At 38.7% G+C, this 21,934-nt stretch overlaps 1 protein-coding gene across 1 annotated transcript; it reads right to left on the reverse strand.

Moving 5' to 3' along the window:
* Positions 1 to 5,898: 5,898 nt before the first annotated feature.
* CUNH3orf85 (chromosome unknown C3orf85 homolog) lies at positions 5,899 to 21,698 on the reverse strand. Its single transcript, XM_024735325.1, has 3 exons — positions 21,650 to 21,698; positions 7,525 to 7,658; positions 5,899 to 5,988 (listed from the first exon to the last, which is right to left on the reverse strand). Exons 1-3 carry the CDS (start codon positions 21,696 to 21,698, stop codon positions 5,899 to 5,901), a joined length of 273 nt encoding a protein of 90 aa, XP_024591093.1.
* Positions 21,699 to 21,934: the final 236 nt, after the last annotated feature.

Here is a 21,934-nt window from a genome sequence, read left to right on the forward strand (position 1 = left end):
ATATATATATATATATATAAATCTTCTTTGCTGGTTCAGTTGCCTAAGATGTCCTAGATCAGTTTGAAGAAAATAAATAGAATAAGTAAAATCAACACATGAAAATAAATAACTTCATTTTTAATTTGTTCTATATGTACAGTACTCCCATTCATTAGTTATTCTATTTAAATTATAATGAATTGCCACAGGAGGATGGATGCCTTTTGAGATTGGGTCTGCTCTGTGGATGAAACTAAAGGCTAGAAATGAAAAAAAAATGTTATTGAGTTCTCTTATTGATTCACTGGATAAATTATATTGCATCTTATTTGTTTGTCTGGCCACTGATACAAGAAGGTGTCTTAGTTCGTTTGTGCTGCTACAACAGAACACCATAAACAACGGAAATTTATTTCCCATAGTTCTGGAGCCTGGGAAGTTTAAAATCAAGGTGCCAGTAGATTCGGTGTCTGGTGAGAGCCTGCTTCTTGGATCCTAGATGGCCATCTTGCTGTGTCCTCACATAGAAGAAAGGGAAAGGGAGATCTCTGGGGTCTTTTTCATAAGGGCACTAATCCCATTCATGAAAGTTCCACTCTCTGACCCAATCACCTCAAAGTTCCCACCTCCAAACCCATTACATTGGGGATTAGAATACAACATATGAATTTTGGGGGAGTCACAAACGTTCAGTCTATAGCAAAAGGTAACAGGAAACTCTTGTGAATACTATTTACCTCCCTGATAGTCATCCTTCTTAACAGTACCAATTGATTCATCAAATTCTCACTGCATACCAGGCACTGTCCTGGATATTGGTGGAGTTGCAAATACAAATCTCATGTAAATCTTGATCTTAAAACACTTATACTATAATAGTGTAATAGTATAAATTTATATTATAATAATATTAGTTTAAATATATACTATAAGTATTAAATATAGTATCATAGAAAAGCTGTCATTATAGTGATGACATATACATGTTATTCTTTTTTTTTTTTTTTTTTTTTCAGTACGTGGGCCTCTCACTGTTGTGGCCTCTCCCATTGCGGAGCACAGGCTCCAGACGCGCAGGCTCAGTGGCCATGGCTCACGGGCCCAGCCGCTCCGCAGCATGTGGGATCTTCCCGGGCCAGGGCACGAACCCATGTCCCCTGCATCAGCAGGCGGACTCAATGACTGCGCCACCTACATGTTATTCTTACGTGTCCTTTGAAACCTAAATCTAAAGCTATCTCCTCAGTGAAGCTTTCCCTGATGCCCCCAGGCTGAGTAAGCTCTCTATCCTCTGTGCACACATGATTTGTAAATTGAGTTTCTGTAATTCATCTGTATTAATACAGTGGTTACTTATATCTCTTCCTGAATTTAAAGCTCTGTGGAGAAGAGAGTGTGTCTCAGTCCTCTTTGTACCTCTACCTTGACTAGGCCAAAGAAAGATGGCCATGGTGTTTGTTAAATAAGTAAATAAATGAATCAATAAAGGATGCAAAGTAGCAAGAGTATTTGAGGAGAGTAGAGGAAATAATAGGAGAGGGGTGAGATCATGGGGAGCTTTGAGTTCTGGGCAACAGAATTCAGGAGCAAAATTGTGATACAGTGAAAAGGGCATGAACTGTCATGAAACATTCGGCAAGGTAAGAATAATAGCTAACTTTTTTTTTTTTTAGAATAGCTGACTTTTATTGAGTGTTTATTTACATGCCAGGCAGTGTTCTAAGTGCTTTATGTATATCATTTTAAGTATTCCTCACATTAAGTAAGTCCAATTATTCCCATATTACAGAAGAGGAAACTGAGGCCCAGAGGGGTAATTAATTCCACAAGATGGCATAGCTAGCAATGGTGAAGCCAGTATTTAAATGTAGACATTCTAATTACTATTTTAGAGCTACCTCTATCTGGGGAATATATCTAAGCCTTATTTTTTTTCTTTAAGATGGGATCTGCAGGACCTATCTTATCAGAATGTTATCATAATTTAATATAATAAAGTATATAAACTGTCTAATATAGTACACAGCAAAGTCTATGTCAATAAAAAACATGTTATTTCCTCCCCTCTTCATCAGTCAAAAGTTTTAAAACAACAGGTTTTTGAGCAGGATATATAACAATATTAGAACCATGCTTCTCATGAATTGCATTGAAGAAGGCTTGGAATTATTTCCTTGGACTAGTTTAGCATTGGAACATCCACTGGGAAACTATGAAACAGAATTACAGGAATACTAGAGGGTAGAGTGTCCAAGAGACCATTAAAAAGGTCAGTCTGATCTTTGGCATATTTGTTGACTGGTTCTATAAAAATACAGGAAAACTTAACAGATACTGTTTATGCAATAAGAGTGAAGTTGGTGAGCCTCAAATTTGCACTGAAGTCTCAGGGGAGTCTGAATTTAGTGGGAATATCATTATCAGTCACTTCCACTTAAATACTGTGCCTATTTAATCAATCAGACAAAGAGGGCAAATCAACATGGTTCCCTTTAGACCTTAAAATGAAAACCTTCTACTTAGAAGAATTCAGTCACCACAGCAGTTATGTTCTTAATGCTGCAGTAGAACATGTAAACACCCAACCATGGAGATCATGTAGAGGCTCAGGAAGTAAGTGAGGAAAAGTGTCATCTCTGATCCTCTCTGTATTTCCTAATATTGTCCAGATTGCTTTAGTTTGTTCTGGTCTCTTAAAAATGTTGAAAGAGGGCTTCCCTGGTGGCGCGGTGGTTGAGAGTCCGCCTGCCGATGCAGGCTACACGGGTTCGTGCCCCGGTCCGGGAAGATCCCACGTGCCGGGAGCGGCTTGGGCCTATGAGCCATGGCCGCTGAGCCTGCGCGTCCGGAACCTGCGCTCCGCAACAGGAGAGGCCACGACAGTGAGCGGCCCGCGTATCGAAAAAAAAAAAAAAGTATTGAAAGAATCTTCAGTCTTTAAAAAGGCAGATTTTACATACAATTTATAAATTAGATACAGACATAAAGGACTCCCCCACCCCTACCAAAAAAAAAAATCACTATGTCAATTCACATACCACTGGGAAAATAATCAGTTAGAGTGAGTCAGCCAGATAATTGGTACCTCAATATGATCAATATCTTTAAGCGCTGAATTCAGAGTTCTTGTAGTCTAAGGCAATTTTGTATGCAGATGCTAAATATGTATTACCTGGGTTTTCTTAAATCCTATCTGTACAACTGAGTAGTCACCTCTTCCTGCTCAGCTATGTGGAAGTTAACTACTAGATTTCTACATAAATTATTTTAGGTGGACCTAGGTTGTCTCTGTTTTGTTTGTTCGTTTTCTGACATCCTGTTAATTTCTAATAATTTCTTAAAATTGTTTAGAAAAGAAACTGCCTTTCCATGCTTGTTTGATCAGATAACAACCTAATTGCAGAATCGCTTCTTAGTGTTATCTAAATCAAAATCAACTTGGCAGCTAACTTATAATTTCCCATTATTAGTGCCCCACAAGCCACCAAGCTTCTTTCTTGTGGTATACTGAATAAAATGAATGGATGAAAGTCTTTTTCTTTTTTTTTCCACCATATGTTGCTCCAATCACAGCTTGGTGAGTGTGTGTGTGTAAGTGTGTGTGTGTGGATATGTGTCAACAATCTAAATAACTTAAACTATGTTGTAGTAGTTAACTTTAAGTGTCAACTCAGCTGGGCCACTCTGCCCAGATATGTTGTTAAACATAATTCTGGGTGTTTCAGCAAGGGTGTTTTTGGATGAGATTAACCCTTAAATTGGTGGACTTTGAGTAAAGCAGATTGCCCTCCAATAATGTGGGTAGGCCTCATCCAATCAGTTGAAGGCCTGAATAGAACAACAGGCCGACCTCTTCTGAGCAAGAGGGAATTCTACCAGCGCATGGCCTGAGGACTTAGACTGCAAGATTGGCTCTTCCGTGATTTTCTAGCCCAATGGCCTTTAGACCTGAATTGCAACATTGGTTCTTCTCTGGTCTCCAGTCTGCTAACCTACCCTGTAGTTTTGGACTTGCCAGCATCTGTAAACATGAGTCAATTCTTTAAAATAATTCTCTTTTTATTTATATATACATTCTATTGATTCCACCTCTCTGGGAAACCCTGACCAGTACATAGGCATTCTCTAATTTTTTATTAAACAATCAAAGAGTAGAACTCTCTGGTAGCAAAATGTATATTACTGTTGTCAAGTTTGTTTCTTAGTGCAAAACCAAATGATTCGTTTTCTTTCTCTTGTCCATTCAGTTGTGTTTTGATTTAAAAATCTACGTTTATATGTATTAGAGATGAACAACAGTTAACACAATAAATTATGTATTAGCCTCAAATTTCTCACTGAGAATACCTCTAAGGGATGGGATAAGAAATGTGGAATACTGAGTAGCTGCTGGTGCCCTTTTGGAGAAGAAAGTGCTGGGCCAAAGTCTTTACAGTGCAGCTTCTTGGCATCTGATTTTTGTTGCTGAAAAAGTGCTTAAGACTGTTTTAAGACCACATAAGACCAACTATGGTCTTGTGGGGGATGCTTCTATTTACCAAAAGAAATCCCTGAAGAGACCAATTGACCTAGGTATACAGAGAAATAGACTTCTGAAGGCAAAAAGTCCACTTATCTGTGATTATGGGGAGCAGTCTTGGTGATTGGGTATATCGTCTCTCAGTACTTCTCAAGCTAGAGTACTGAAGTATTCCATGGATATATGGGAAACTATAGGATAAATGTAGTGCAGTTTTCCATAGAGTCAATTTTTCAGCTTTATTGGAAAGATTAATAAAAGCACATGGCCAGTAAGTTTAAAATGTTATTTCTATCAGTTTTTTCTAACTACAGAAAGTTTATTAGTGGTTACTAGGGGCTGGGGCATGGGGGGGTTAGGGAGTGACTGATAACGGGTGTGAGATTTCTTTAAAATTATTTCATAGTGAAGCAAACATAAATATATTACAGACCAGAATGCAAAACTTGCACAAATTTTACAAAATTGCTAAGGAAGACTTTACAGATACGTGGCTTCCAGTGGATTCCTAACCATCATGTTTCCCAGTATGAGTTAAGATTTGATTCTCTATTGCCCACAGCAATACAGCTTTTTTTTTTTTTTTTTTTACTTATTTACTTTTGGCTGCATTGGGTCTTCATTGCTGCATGTGGGCTTTCTCTAGTTGTGGCTAGAGGGGGCTACTCTTGGTTGTGGTGTACGGGCTTCTCGTTGCAGTGGCTTCTTTTGTTGTGGAGCACGGGATCTATGCGCGCGGGTTTCAGTAGTTGTGGCGCACCGGCTTAGTTGCTCTGCAGCACGTGGGATCTTCCTGGACCAGGGCTCGAACCCGTGTCTCCTGCATTGGCAGGCGGATTCTTAACAACTGTGCCACCAAGGAAGTCCAGCAGTACAGCGTTGATTAAAAACAGTTTCAAAAATATGGTCTTGGAATAGACTGGCTTTAGGAAATGACAAGTATTGAAGAAAAGAGGAGAGGATGAGCTCCATTTGAGAGATCCCATTTCCTTCCTTGGATTAAAAGTGAACTAACTCTCCTAAAGAAGAGGCAATAGAAAGCCGGAGCTACGAACAGAGAGGTTTTTTTTCTTTTTGGACAGACAGTTTTAATGACACAACTGTTTTGTTTTATAGTTCCTTTTCCCATGAAAGCCCCTTTTTGGTAAATGTTATTACTACAGTCTCTATTTTAGTTCTCATTTTAAGAGCTACCATTTATTGAGAACTTCTAACTCTAGGTCTATATGTGGGTTTTTGTATTTACTCCTTTCAACAGCTCCGTGAGGCAGACATAATAAATAACCTAGTAGACGGTATGGATTTGCCCTCAGGTCTCCAAAGCTGGTTGTTTGGGTACATCGCCACTTTTTGTCTCCCTCTATTCTTGCTATCCTGGTTTAACCAGCAAAGCACATTTACTGGGCAGTAGACATGTCAAGGGTGAAAGTATTCACATTCAGATAATACTGTGCTGTTTTTTTCAAAGCAGTCCATGTTTCATGAGCCTGCAACAAAAGGAAACTCAAGTCACGATCTCTGAGTATTTAGAACACATGTTGCATCAAGTATTCTGATTATCATGCAGGTATTCTCAAAAGACAGAGAAATACAGTGGAAGAATAATACTGAGTAAGGTTTGGTTTTCACACTTTTAGTGACCTGTTTACTTCGGTGCTCAAATGTTTTGCAGTATGTGAGGGGCCACAGTATGAACAAATGTAGTAGGATCTTGTTACATTATGGTATCTGTCAGTTGATTACAGCAATGGTCTACAATTATAGGCAGGAGTGTGCTTGAAAATTTCAATATTCCATAAAGAAGACACAGTCTACCAGCTTATGTAATTATTTAATTTGCTGAATAAACAAATGTCTTGTTTTAATACTTCTACATGATGCCTGTTGGAGAAAAACAGGTATAAAACTAAATGCATTATTCAAGCTGGTGGTTTTCATCAACAAATGCTAAGCAGAAACTGATCCTAGTGGATGAGCTAAAACCCAGCCAAGCAGAATAAGGATAGGACCCAGGCCCCAGGAGAACAAGGACTTCAGTTTCTTTATGACATGATACAACCCTCATGCCTGGTGATAGTGAGAGCCTGATACATGTGAAAAGAAAGAAAAATAAGTGAAGGAATTAATTAAATGATTAATTGTACATTTTTGTTTTCTAAGTTGCTAAATTGTAGAGGGAAATCATGAATAATTGAAATTCTCAGATAATTCAGCAGCTTCATTTGACCCGGAGTTTCAATGTCATCTTCCATCAAAAAGGTAAGCATGAAATAAAACTGGCTAATGAAAGTTTCTTCTTTGTTTCCCTTGGGGTGAGAATATAAGTAAGTAGGAAAATGTACAAGAAGCAAGCAAATGAAGGAATGATATTAAAGGCTTAGATAATTATCATGGAGGAAAATTAGTTACTGAACAGATAAGGGGGAACTGAAATGTGATAATGATCCATCCATCTACCTACCCAAACATGTAATAATTAGTTCACTGAAACTTGAGAATAATGACCTTGATGGATAAGACAAGCACCTTACCTTTGTAGTCTAGCTGGGGAGATTGGGTACATAAGACAAATAATTCCAGGGTGACATTTGAGAGCTATTCACATGTGAACAGCCTGCAAAGGGGAGAGAAAAAGGAAGGACAAATGCCTTCCTGGGAAGAAGGAAAAAGCTTCAGAAAGGAGGGACATTTGATCTTAATCTTGAAAGAGGAGGTGGAATTTACCAGACGAAAGCCACTCCCATGGGGAGGGAAGAGCAGGTATAGCTCAGGGCAGCTAGAGAGAAAAAGTAGGAATTGGGCTGGTGGTATGTTAATGCCAGCTGAAACCATGCCTATTTAAAAAGAGAGATGGTGTGTATGTATAACTGAATCACTCTGCTGTACACCTGAAACTAACACAACATTGTTAATCAACTGTACTCCAATATAAAATAAAAAGTTTAAAAAATAAAAAAATAAAATAAAATAAAATAAAATAAAAAGAGAGATGGTGAAAGGCCATCTGTTTCTAATGCAAATACCTGATCAGTCAGTGTGTTTCCCCATGTATTCGGGCTGTGATCTGGGTTCCAGTAATCCTGAAAATATATGTGTCTTTTGAGATGTAGGAACTGGTTTGATGGGTCCTCCAATAAAAATGGTGCTCCCAACGCTCCTGTAATTGAGTCCAAAAGCACAGCATCTCTTAAGGCAATGTTTTACATTTCAGTGTTTCCTCTTAAAGAAACTGTGTCCTTTTACAGCAGCTGTGGTCTTTGGGAGGATGGACAACTGAGAAGGAAACTCTGGAAAAATTATGCCCTGGGGGAGAAGGCTGCTCCTCACTCCTGTGGCATCATTGTACTGTCACAACCCTATGTGACCTGCATATCGTACAGCATGAAAACCAGTGCTGTGTGGTGGTGGAGAAGATTTTCAGAGTTTCTGTTCACGCATGGGAGCCTGCAGACTTAAATTCAAATTTCAGCTCTGTCACTTTTTTAGGCAAGTTTCTTAGTTTCTCTGAGCTCTAGATTTCTTGTCTGTAAAGGGTACAATAATAACACAGTAAGACAATAACAGCCTTACTATAAGGATTGGATACATTAATACATATAAACCACTTTGTTCAAACCTGGAAGTCTACAATCTTATTCTTGCTTTCCTAGCCTTCCAAAATAGAACATATCTTTCATTTTGAAGTAGACTGACCCAAATCTGACACTGTAGTTAAAATTGTTAACATTGATAGAGCCTTCTTTAAATCAAACAGGCTTGCATTTTCTATCTTCTTCCCACTCTAGAATTAAGAAAGAAAATAATTTTTAAAACCCATACTTCTTTAGGATCTTGAAATTTTAACAGTCTATATTGTGCTTTCATTCTTTAAAAAACTGCAATCGTGTTCAGAGTTGTAACTTGAATCAATATAAAGGAAGAACATATTCTTGACTTATTCATGATAACAATATAATCTGTTCATTGCTTGTAATAAAGAAGCATTTATTAAGAATCTAATTGTAAGTAATGTTACATTAGACACTCTACATCTTCATCATTAACAAGCCTTCATTGACCAACAATCTATAGATCAGGGTTACAGTGAGTTTTCTATAAGATATGAAACCTCTCTTCTATAGGAGAGGGGATGAAGGGTCTAAGATACAAAATAAAACAAGGCAACACAGGATTTGATTGTGCTAAGGGAGCTTAGGAGAAGGTGTTGATATGACGCACTGGAGCACTGGAGCACAAGCAGACATTTTCATGGTCAGGGAAATTGCTTAGCCTATTCCTTGAAGAAAAGAATATATTTAGCATAATGGGAGAAGGGGCAAGTCTTTTAATTTGAAGCTGAAAGAATGATGTGAACAAAGGTATGACATTAGGAATCTAAAGACCAATGTCTGAAAGCAATGGTTAGAGGTGGCTGGATTAGAGTTTTAAATAAATAAGTTAACACTTATTGAGCATTATGCTGACTGTTCTACCTGAATTACCTTATTTAATACTCACAACAAACCTAAGAAGTGGTACTGTCTAATTTATTATGTAGACAAGGAAACTAAGGCACAGAAAAGTTACATAATATGTTCAAGGCTACAGAGCTAGTGGGAAGGGGAGATGGAATTCTCTCTTCAGAGCCACTGCACTATATTATTACTAAGAGAGAGGAATGCTTGGGGCCAGATAACAGTAACAATAATTATAAAAATATTTCGTATTTACAGAAAAAAGGAAATAATCATTCTTTACACATTCCTTATGATCTCATGCTTTCCCAAGCTTGGCCTTGAGCTCTAAGCAGCATTCTAGTTATCAGCTCTATTATTTCTACTTTAATTTGTCAATCTAATCAGCTCTAGTTCTAAACAGATATTGAAAATGACAGCCTCTCTGGATATTATACATCAATCAAGCTGCCTCTGGGTGCAGAACACTGTACTACTAATGGAGGATTGAAAAATGAGTCAGGGGACTTCCCTGGTGGCACAGTGGTTAAGAATCCGCCTGCCAATGCAGGGGACACGAGTTCAAGCCGTGGTTCAGGAAGATCCCACATGCTGCGGAGCAGCTAAGCCCGTGCACCACAACTACTGGGCCTGCGTGCCACAACTACCGAAGCCCGCGGACCTAGAGGCCATGCTCCGCAACAAGAGAAGCCACTGTCATGAGAAGCCCATGCACCACAATGAAGAGTAGCCCCCGTTCGCCGCAACTAGAGAAAGCCTAAATGCAGCAACAAAGAACCAATGCAGCCAAAAATAAATAAGGAAATAAATAAATTTTTTTAAAAAAGAAAAAAGGAGAATGACTCAGATGTATTGTCCATTTATAAAATGTTAGCAATTTTATTTATTCAATGATTTAAAAATAAAAAGCAAATGTCAGCTTCAGAAGATAATAGTAACAGATGCCAGAAGTACTACTGACCCGCCGCTAGGTAATCTAATCAATGTAATCAAACTAGCACGTCTGTGGAAGCTGTCCTCTAAGATGACCCCCAAAGATCACCGCCTCCTAGTATTCCTATCCTGGGTTGTCCCCTCTTTCACTTAGTAGGGTTGACATGTATAACCACAGGATACTGAGGCAGTGACAGTGTGTGATTTCTGTGGCTAAGACATAAAAGACGTTACAGCTCCTGCCGTGCCCCGCTCTTGGATCACTTGCTCTAAAGGCAGTCAGCTGCCATGTGTGAGGGCACTCAAGCAGTCCTGAGGGAGAGACCCCCATGTCAAAGAACTGAAGTGTCCCACTAACAGTCACGTAAGTGAATCACCTGGGAATCTGATGCTTTTGCTCCAGTCAAACCTAAAGAAGACTACAGCCCCCATTAATTCTTTACTGCAACCTCATGAGAGATCCTAAGTCAGAACCTAAGACACTTCCAAATTGCCGACCCTTAGAGACTGTGAAAAAGTAAGTGTTTATTGTTTTAAGCTGCTACGGTATGGGGAAATTAGTTACGCTGTAGTAGATAACTAATACAATGCATTATAAGCACTAACAAATGTCAAGGTAAATTGTTAATCACCAGAGTTGAGACTAGGATGAAGTGAGGTCAGTACGGCATAAAATATAAGAAAGAATTAACTCACATAGAAAATGAACTTATGGTTACCAAAGGGGATAGCAGGGGGAATGGAGGGGCAGAGAGATAAAACAACAAGGACCTACTGTTTAGCACAGGAAACTCTACTCAGTAGCTTGTAATAAGCTATAATGGAAAAGAATCTGAAAAAGAACATATATATGTATAACTGAATCACTTTGCTGTACACTTGAAACTAATGCAACATTGTAAATGAATCATACCTCAATTAAAAAAATACAAAAAAAGAAGGAATTAACTCTTAAGGTTATACAAATTTTGTGCCATAAGACCTCCACTTGCCTCACCCTAGTTCCTACTCTAAAAATCATCATTGCATGGAAAGACAAACAATAAATAATCCTTGCCACTAAGGAACTCACATTATATTCAGAGTTTTAAAATAATTATAAAAAGATATATTGTGACTAGGTATCTGAAGGGGGAGTGATTAATTCCAATATTGGCAGGAAGACCTCACAGAGAAGTTGGTTCTGAGTTAACCTTCAAAGGATGTAAAGTTTCCACAGCCAGGAGGAAGGGAGTGGAAGCAAAAAGCATACATGTCAGGCTGAAGAAGCTTGGAGAGCTGAGGAACAGAGGATCAGAGTAAGGCACATGTTCAATGACCCTCGCTTTGCCAATGTGACTGAAAGGTAGGATTGTTTGTGGTGTAGATGTGTCAGAGATAGCGTTGGAAAGATAAGCTGGAGCTCCATTCGGAAGGATTATTGCCATCATACCAAGGAGTTTGGACTTTATAAATAATTATCATTTCTGAACAAGAAAAATGATAGGATAGATATACTTTTAAAATTGTTTTATTGTGATAAAATATACGTAACATAAAACTTACCATTTGAACCATTTTTTCTGGGGTTTTATCTTGTTCCTTCATCTGGTACATAGCTCTCTGCCTTTTCATCTTGTCTATCTTTCTATGAATGTGGTTTTCGTTCCACAGGCTGCAGGACTGTAGTTCTTCTTGCTTCTCTGAACCAATTTTTTTTTTTTTGCGGTACGCAGGCCTCTCCCGTGGCGGAGCACAGGCTCCGGACGTGCAGGCTCAGCGGCCATGGCTCACGGGCCCAGACGCTCTGCGGCATGTGGGATCTTCCCAGACCGGGGTACAAACCTGTGTCCCCTGCATCGGCAGGCGGACTGTCAACCACTGCGCCACCAGGGAAGCCCTGAACCATTTTTTATTGTACAATTCAATGGCATCAAATATATTCACAGTGCTATGCAACCATCACCACTATCTCCAGACTTCATCATCCCCAGTAGAAACTCTGTACCCTTTAAACAATAACTCCCATTACCCTCTCCCCCAGGACCTTGTAACCACCATTTACTTTCTGTCTCTATGAATTTGCTTATTCTAGGTACCACAAGTAAGAGGAGCCATGCAACCTTTATCCTTTTGTGTCTGACTTACTTCACTTAGCATAACATCTTCAAGGTTTACCCATGTTGTAACATAGGCCAGCGTTTCATTCCTTTCTAAGGCTGAATAATGTTGTGTATGTATATGCCAACATTTTGTTTATCTATTCACAGATTAACCTTTGCAAAGTCCTTTGTCAGTGTTGTGGAGGACAGGTGGTAAAAGGAAGAGAGCAGAGTGAGAGATACAAAGTCGGATGCTCTTCGAATAGTCCAGATGAGAGATTAGTAGGACCAGAATCAGGTAAGTGACAGCAGGAATGGGAAGACAGGATTGATTTGGAGAGAACAGGAAACTCTCATTCATTTGGGCTGATTTCTGTGGATGAACCAGCATCAAAACTTTGGTTTTACCTGGGATGTGTTAATAGGCGACTTTTCAAATTTCTCTTCATTCTTTTTGAAGAAAATGTGTCAGTTACAGTGTTACATGTTTAATGTAGATTTGTTCTGTTAAAAAAAGGGAAACAAAGGTAGTGGCTAGGCAAGTAGACCCAATACCATCAATATCTAATAAATATTTCTAAAAAAACTATGTTTAGAATATAATTTACAGCCACATAAGAAATTACAGTAATTGCTTAAAATAGTGTTACTTGGAATCATCCAAGAGTAAAACCAATATTCTGTACCATAATTATCCTGGTGCATTGTACAATAACTAAGAAAAAAATGCTATTCATAAATCTTAGCAGAGAGGCATGCTTTAAAATATAAGCCATAGGGGCTTCCCTGGTGGCGCAGTGGTTGAGAGTCCGCCTGCCGATGCAGGGGACACGGGTTCGTGCCCCGGTCCGGGAGGATCCCACGTGCCGCGGAGCGGCTAGGCCTGTGAGCCATGGCCGCTGAGCCTACGCGTCCGGAGCCTGTGCTTTGCAACGGGAGAGGCCACAGCCGTGAGAGGCCCGTGTACCGCAAAAAACAAACAAACAACCAAAAAAAAAGCCATAGCTATTTTAAGCTCTAATAATTCTGTCTTTTGTAAATCTTCCATCGCTTTGCTCATGGAAAATGTTACATCTCTTCTTCCCCCCACCTCCCAGAACAAATTTTCTACCTCACCATTATGCACCCAACAGGCACCCAATAAATATTAATTGGTGGTGATAACATCACCCATGAGAGAGACAGAAAGCAGTATTTATTATCTTACTTCACAAATGAGAAAATTGATACACGGAGATGAAATGACTCACTCAAGGTCACATAGTAAGTCAGTGGCAGGGCTGGAAATAAAATGGAAGTAATATAGAAGGGCGTGCTATTATCCTCTCTGCTTGAGAAATTTCCCCTCCCTTTTTCATTCTGCCTGATCAACCTTGAAAGTTAGTGAGAGCAAGATGAGAGTTTTGTGTTTGTAAGCCTAGATAATACTGCTGGGGATTGAAACTGAACCCTGAGTTTTATTATTCTTTCAGTTTTTAAATATGTGTGTGTGTGTGTGTGTGTGTGTGTGTGTGTGTGTGTGTGTGTGTTTTAATGTAGGCAGTATCAGCCAGGTTAGTTTTAAACTTTATAATCATAAGCTGTAAAAAAAATCTTCCTCTCTTCCTTTCCAACTCCCTATATACCCTCCTTGCTTTCATGCTGTATCACAGTCAGTTGTAATAGTACCTGTCAAGCTTCGTCCTATTATCTAAACATTTCTGGAATATCCTCTGCAGAAAAGTCTGTATGGCAGAAATAAGGCAGACACTTAAGAGTGTGGAGAGATTTGAGATCACAGCTCTCCCCATGCAAGCCCAGAAGGATCAGAGATCCAGAGTCACTTCTTACTCCTGCATCTCCATTTTATGCTCTGCAAAACAAGGCTGGATCATATGATCTCTTTCAGCTCTAATATTTTGAACTGGAATATATTCATAACAAATAGGTCCTTAACTGAAAATTTCTTTCTCTGTATTGTATTATATCATTGGAAGCATACAGAATATGCTAAGTGGGCACAGCCCCTACTACTGTCAAGGAATTTACATGCTGAGACTTATTTCTGTCCGAACTGAGACAGAAATACGTGAAAGGGAAGTCAAAATAGACCTGGCCAATAATTAAAGCAAAACAAATAAAAATGTATTCTCATTAGGCACAAAGAGATGAGTGCCCATCACGGGCTGATAGGCAGTGTGGAAGTAAGGGAAGCTATATAATTAGAAGTGGAAAGACTTCCTATGTTGCCATTGCCCAGGGGAGGTTGAAAAAGAGTCTTTAAATTTGATAATGGGGAAATGACTGAATAGTTTATATACTATGCTCATGACCATGAAATGGTCTATATATTATACTCATAACTGTTCCTGCTTATGGTAAGAACCTACACACTGAAAAGATCAGAAAGCCTGATATGCAACTTAAGACGCAGAATGACAGGGCAGAGTCTGATGGCAGATTCCTTTTTCTCCCATGCAGAGGGGTCTCATTTAGAGCTCCCTCTTGGTAAATCCAAGAGACATAACTTGGCATGTCCAGCTCATTCTTCCTTTTTCTTCTTGAGAGTGAGCTGCCCTTTCTCAGAACTTGCTGTTCTGGTTCTGCAACCTGAAATCATATATGAAATTCGCCCAATTCTGGGGTCCCGTCACCTGGCCCTGTACGTACTTCTACTATGCTACATTTTCCTAGTTAGCCTCTCAGTGATAAAGGAAATGGGTTGCTTTACATAATCAACTCTGGTTTATTTCTCAGCTTGATCAAAACCAGGACTCAGAAGGGGAGTGTTGTGTGTCAGAAGGTGTCAGAGAATCCAACAGGTGTGTTGTCACAGAGCCTCACTAAGAAACAGGGGAAAAAAAAATTTAAAAAAGAGCATAGACCAGGGCACTCAGCTAGCAGGAGCTTGTCATCCTTGGATGGCTGCAACTGTAAACTCCTTCCCTCATGTAACCTTCAATGTCTATGAAGGATTCGATGGGGACAAAAGACACTAGAAGTCTGGTAGATTCACAGGATAGGCTCTCATCTAGCTATTTCCCTTAGGTGCTGGGTGATATTGAAGTTTGTACTGGAGCTGGAGATTAGCAGTACAGTCCTGCCACAAGCTCAAAAATACTTAGGAATGGGATTCTGCAAGTAAAGCGCTTAGCACTCAGTATAAGCAAGTAAAGAATAATATTTTTTTATTTACTATTTTGTTGGACTGAGTCTCCGTACCTGTCCTTAACATGTTTATGTCTTTAAAAAAAGATGAAATAAGTGCCCAGGCAATTATGTGTGCTTATAAATTAAGTACTAAAATAAAGTATAAATGGTCACTAGTAATTAAGTACAAAAAAGGATGGGGAGTAAAGGATATACAGATGTCTTGGAAATATGATAAAATTTTCAAAGATCTCTCTAATTGTAGGAGAAATTTTGTAATTTTGTGAGAGATTAAAATACACATGTTTAGGTTCATATTTTTTGGACTTGAATATTCTCTGTGTTGTAAAGAATTTTCTTTACAAATAATGAAATTGTTATTTTTTTCCTTCCCACTCTAAACTTTAGTCACTGACCCCAAACTTTGTGGCAGAAGATTGAAGAGTTGTATTTTAGTATAATAGATTCTCTCACTTGGCTGAAATTCACATAAAGTTGAGAGAGAGAGAGGAGAAATTTGGATTGTGAGAGAAAAACTGTGAAGAAGAAAAAAAAGGATGAAGGAGAATAGAGAAATCAAGAAAAGAAATCAAAGGAAGGAGAGACGGAAGAAGGGAGGTTACAAAGGTTACAAACGGTGAAAAGCCATGGGGAAAGGGGCAGCGCAAATAGGGGAAGTACAGGCAGAAAACAATGAGGGTTGATGGAAGCAAACTGGAAAAAAAGAGGTGCTGAACTACAGGACCAGCTTACAAATCCCCATGATTTTATTAAACTGTCTGTTAAAACACTTCGAAACTGAACTTTTAACTCAGGAACTTTGGCTTTATTGACGTTTCCATTGCCACTGTGTCGAGTACTTTGAAAAGCAAACAGAAACTGGTATTACCTGAGTTTAACTTCAATCTGTTTTAACCCGCTCTCACTGCACTAACATACACCCACATACGTGCTCACATGCATGGCCACATAATTCCCTGGGGCATAGTTTTGACACTGACATGTCTTTTATTAGTTCTGAATTTGTGGACAGAGACATCTGTGACTCACAAAAGGCAGCATTTTATATGATTCAATCAGTGGTGACCCCTTCTGTGTCACTGCCTATGTGTGTGTGGATGGGATTCCCAACTCTAGAGCCATGACAAATGGTGGCACGTGGGTAGGAAAACAGTTTTTCTACAACATCAAGAGTGCTCAATGAATCTAGTCACGGGCAGTGGCATTTTTTCTCCCACCAAGTTATTTTCCAGTTTACTCTCACTACCCACCTCTTTGACAGCATCAATCAATCTTAAGCCAAAGTGAGTAGGTAAAATTAAAAACAAAATCTTTTTTTTTAAATATAGTTCCCATCTGGTTAGGTAATACCTTTCAAAATTGAGTTCTTTTTCTTTTTTTATTTGGTTGCGTCAGGTCTTAGTTGTGGCAGGCGGGCTCCTTAGCTGTGGCATGCAAACTCTTAGTCGTGGCATGCATATGGCATCTAGTTCCCCGATCAGGGATCGAACCTGGCTCCCCTGCCTTGGGAGCGCGGAGTCCTATCCACTGCTCCACCAGGGAAGTCCCAAGAACAATATCTTATATAATAAACTAACACTATATCAGGGACTACAGGCTCTCCGAGGAAGTGGAGGGCTGCAGTGATGACTGAAAAGGTCCATTCCTTCTATGCAGAGAGGAAGGCAAAGGGAAGGATCAGAGGTGCTGACAGTGTTGTGAGGAAGAAAATGTGAGCTTAAAAGCTCTTGTCAAAAACAAACAAACAAACAAAAACAAACAAAAAAACCTTTCAAGACAAAGAGGACTTGGTTACTAACTCTGGTTTGAAAAACAAGAGCTGGAACTATGCTAGAGAAACAGGCCAAAGGCAGTTTATTTCTTCCCCTGTCTAAAACCAGAAGGCATACTTGTACTTTATGGACAGATCTGACCATAAGCCAACAATATGGGCATGAACCCTCAAATTGTTTCATGGATGGGTCAACCCCAAGGACTGCTTTACTTACTCAGTGAAGCACTTTCCAAATATGTGCATTGTCCATATTTCCTCTTTATGAGAAATAGGGCTGTTTCATTTTTAAAAGTGCCCTGTTACAATACTACAAAACTATGGTAATCAAAACAGTATGGTATTGGCATAAAAACAGATATATGAGAATAGAGAGCCCAGAAATAAACTCACACACCTTCAATCAATTAATCTTTGACAAAGGAGGCAGGAATATACAGCAGAAAAAAGACAGTTTCTTCAGCAAGGGGTGTTGGGAAAGTTGGATAGCCACCTGTAAATCAACGAAGTTAGTACATTCCCTCATACCATATACAAAAATTAATCTCAAAATGGTTTAAATACTTAAATATAAGACATGACACCATAAAACTCCTAGAAGAGAACATAGGCAAGACATTCTCTGACATAAATCGTAGCAGTGTTTTCTTGGTCAGTCTCCCAAGGCAAAAGAAATAAAAGCAAAAATAAACAAATGAGGCCTAATTAAACTTAAAAGCTTTTGCATAGCAAAGGAAACCATAAACAAAATGAAAAGTCAACTTACAGATTGGGAGAAAATATTTGCAAACAATGCAACCAACAAGGGCTTAATTTCCAAAATATACAAACAACTCATACAACTCAATATCAACCAAACAAACAACCACATCAAAAAATGGACAGAAGACCTAAATAGATATTTCTCCAAAGAAGACATAGAGATGGCCAACAGGCACGTGAAAAGATGCTCAACATTGCTAATTATTACAGAAGTGCACATCAAAGCTACAATGAGGTATCACCTCACACCAAGTTAGAATAGCCATCATCAAAATGTCTACAAATAACAAATGCTGCAGAGAGTGTGGAGAAAAGGGAACCCTCCTACACTGTTGGTGGCAATGTAAATTGGTGCAGCCACTATGGAGAACAGTATGGAGGTTCCTTAAAAAACTAAAAATAGAATTACTATATGATCCAGCAATCCCACTCCTGGGCATATATACAGAAAAGATGAAAACTCTAATTCAAAATGATACATGCACCCCAATGTTCATACAATAGCCAAGACATGGAAGAAACCTAAGTTTCCATCAATGAATGGATAAAGAAGATGTGGTACATACATACAATGGAATATTACTCAGCCATAAAAAAGAATGAAATGCCATCTGCAGCAGCATGGATGGACCTAGAGATTATCATACTAAGTGAAGTAAGTCAGACAATGACAAATATCATATGATATCATTTATTTGTGGAATCTAAAAAATGATACATGTGAACTTATTTACAAAACAGAAATAGATTCACAGACATATAAAACAATCTTATGGTTACCAAAGGGGGAAAGGGAGAGAGAGAAATTAAGAGTTTTGGAGTAACAGATACACAGTATTGCATATAATGTAGATAACCAACAAGGACTTACTGTATAACACAGGGAACTATATTCAATATCTTGTAATAAACTATAATGGAAAAAAAAATCTGAATTTGAATCACTTTACTATACACCTGAAACTAACACAACATTATAAACCAACTATACTTCAAAAAAATTAAAAATTAAAATAAAAGTGCCCTGTTGAGGTGGAACAAGTTGAGTTTGGGGCTTTTCTTTAAATCAGTACAAATAGGAACTGTTCTTGATTATGTCCTGGTTTGGCTCTATTTTCTCAGATAAAATCACCCAGCTCCCTAACTTCTGACCTTTTCTTGTGGAACCAATGGCTACCATATTGGCTATATTACGTTTTTGGGAGGAGATCTTGTGTGCTCTGCTGCCTATCTGATGCCTGCATATCCCATATCTGGTACTGCAGTGACAGAGGGGACAGTCTGTGTGGCAGAAAGAAGAGTTTTGTTCACAGAAGACCTGGATGTAGAATTTAGATGTAAATCTGGCATTGATCATTCTTGTAAAAAATTTTTATTTATTTATTTTTGGCTGCATTGGGTCTTCATTGCTGCACGCAGGCTTTCTCTAGTTGCAGCGAGCCAGGATACTCTTCATTGTGGTGCACAGGCTTCTCATTGTGGTGGCTTCTCTTGTTGTGGAGCACAGGCTCTAGGCTCAGGAGCTTCAGTAGTTGTGGCATGCGGGCTCAGTCGTTGTGGCTCCCGGGCTCTAGAGCACAGGCTCAGTAGTTGTGGTGCTCAGGCTTAGTTGCTCTGTGGCATGTGGGATCTTCCTGGACCAGGGCTCGAACCTGTGTCCCCTGCATTGGCAGGCAGATTCTTAACCACTGTACCACCAGGGAAGTCCCTGGCATCGACCATTGACCGACTGTGTAGCTTGGTCATTTAACTTCTCTAAGCCTCAGTTTCCTCTTTGTATGAGACTCATAACACCTATTTTCAGAGTGATTATGAGAGTTGAAGTAACATATGGAAAGGCCCTGACACATAATAAAGATTTAAAATAGTAATATTACTATTTGATGTCTTATTATAGGAGAAGGCAATTCTGGACCTAAATACTAAAGAGAGGATTTTTGTTTTGTTTTGTTTTTTAATCAAATCATGACACTTAGACTTCTAATTGTCTGACCAGGGAATCAGCCCCAATGTGTATAAGTTACTATTTTGAGAAAATCAGTAAAATAATATGGGGACTCTGCTCATAAATTTAATTAGTTGAGTAGGCTCTTCATCATTTTGGGCTTCAGCATTACCACTAGGGAAATGGAGAATGTGATCTTTTCTCTACTTACTTCAAATTAAGTTCTAGACAAAAGTAATTTATTAGACACCTAATCTTTAACAGAGAAAAATTTTTTAAATAATAAAAATGAACTTTTAAAAATTGTTGTTTTGTTATGACAAGCAGAAGGGCTCCAGGGAAGTGCAGATGAATAGGCTACATTCTTAAATGGAAAAGGAGCGGGGGAGTGGGTGGGGAAAGAAAAAAGTTGGTTCAAGCTATTATTTCCTACTTTAGAGCTATGTGATTTAGAAAATGTCAGTTAAACTAGTTTTTAGTGTAACAAATGAATCTGGTTCTAAAGACTGCAGTCCCCTCCTCTTGTAAGCCGTAAAGGATTCTTTCCTGAGATCTGAAGGGTTAATCCAGCAGTGTAAACATCCCTCTGTCCTTGGATTCTGATCCTCAACTTGTTCTTTCATGAACTTCAACTACCTAATTTTATTTATTTATCAATCAAGTAAAGTTAGTCAAACCAGTCGTCTTTATAGGTAGACATATTTTCATCTCATCTGGAGTTAAAGTTAATTCGAAATTGTTTTTAAAGAAAGTCAATGAAAGTCTGTTTACAGAACCATTTTCCTTTTGGCCGGTATTTTTTTTTTTTTTTTTTTTTTTGGGGAAGCCGCTCCACAGCATGTGGGATCTTCCCGGACCGGGACACGAACCCGTGTCCCCTGCGTCGGCAGGTGGACTCAACCACTGCGCCACCAGGGAAGCCCCAGGCCGGTAATTTTGACTCTGCAGTGTTCACAGGTGAATGTGGACCAACTATAGTGCTTTTACCCTTGCGATCATCCACTATCACCCACTCTAAAGTCAGCTGCATGGACGAGTAGTTAAGGCAAAGCATTGTACTGATGGATTATAACCAGCCCCTGACTTCAGTTTACAGTTGCTCCTGAGACATGCTCTTAAACTGAGCCAGGCTCACTTACCTCAGCTGGATGTGTGAGCTGTAACTGGGTGTGACTGTATTTGCCTTGATGATAACTGCTTAATAATAACTTGGCTAAAATTTGCTAAATCATTTGTTTAAACATGTCCTAAATGCAAAGTGCAATACAGATGATTAAAGCTCTTTGTTAAAATTATTCATATGCTTAGGAATACAGGGCTAATCATATACACACATATATATGTGTACACACATATCTAGATTCATACTCTAAATATATATCTATATCTATCTGTGTGTGTATCTCAAGCGAAATACATATTTCTTTTGCTTGGGTCCCAAGCTTATCATAAAATTAGAAATTTATTATGATTTAAGCACCTTCATCAGAAGTATTTATAAATTATAAAGATTTAAGCATGAAAATAATTTACATCTTTATAAGTATTTGCAGTTTTGGATACAAAGTGACCTCTCAGTTCAATTCAGATATAAGCCACTGAGTTACTGGGTCAATTTGGCAGGAAATCATCTGGCCTTTGGTGCCTTCAGCACTTCTCTGAGCTACAGCTTGCCTAAAAGGTTAATGAATTCACACTCTCAAAGTCCCTTGAGGTTTCCACATAATTGTATCATGTAAGTATTACAGTTTATAAAAGACATTGAAAAATTTTCTTTGTTCAAAGAGCACTTCTTTGGAGGTAGCAGTTAAATAGACTTCTTAGCAACAATAGCATGTTAATACATAATTAGGAATAGAATGATTGCACATACAATTAACACTAACATGTCCAAATCCACAGCATGACACAGTAGTTTGGTTTCCCCAATGCTTTAGAATTGGTCTATGAACAAAACATGTTTGTTCATTTCTTTAAAAAGTCAAAAGGGGTTATCAATCAACCTAACAGTTGTAACAGACATGGTAAAACAAAAAAGAAATAGGCTCTTACCTATAAGCAGTGTTGAACACAGGGCCACTTGAAGCATTTTATAGGCCATGATCCTGTTTTGGAAAGAAAAGATTTATTTATTTTAATTTAGACTGAGCAAAGCTTTAGGGCATATGGGGTACTTTCCAGGAATATGAAGCATTTGCTGCATACCTGGAGGCCCTATGAGCTGAGACAATTCAGAGAGGCTGCTGCATGCATGAGATGGCCTTTTTATATAACTCCTACCTTTTTACCCTTTGGACTTTTTGAACTGACTTTTTACAGGCTGTTCTTATATGGACT

This window comes from Neophocaena asiaeorientalis, unplaced genomic scaffold, assembly GCF_003031525.2.
Source record: "Neophocaena asiaeorientalis asiaeorientalis breed wild unplaced genomic scaffold, Neophocaena_asiaeorientalis_V1.1 scaffold136, whole genome shotgun sequence".
Classification (NCBI taxonomy): domain Eukaryota; kingdom Metazoa; phylum Chordata; class Mammalia; order Artiodactyla; family Phocoenidae; genus Neophocaena; species Neophocaena asiaeorientalis.

Excerpts from the sequence above, each read along its gene's own strand:
- CUNH3orf85 (XM_024735325.1), bottom strand. The coding sequence starts at position 21,698 with ATGGCCTATAAAATGCTTCAAGTGGCCCTGTGTTCAACACTGCTTATA. Across the intron at positions 7,659-21,649 it reads GTGTTCAACACTGCTTATAG|GAGCGTTGGGAGCACCATTT; the intron begins GTAAGAGCCTAT and ends ACTCAATTACAG. Across the intron at positions 5,989-7,524 it reads GAAACACACTGACTGATCAG|GCTCATGAAACATGGACTGC; the intron begins GTATTTGCATTA and ends CTTTTGTTGCAG.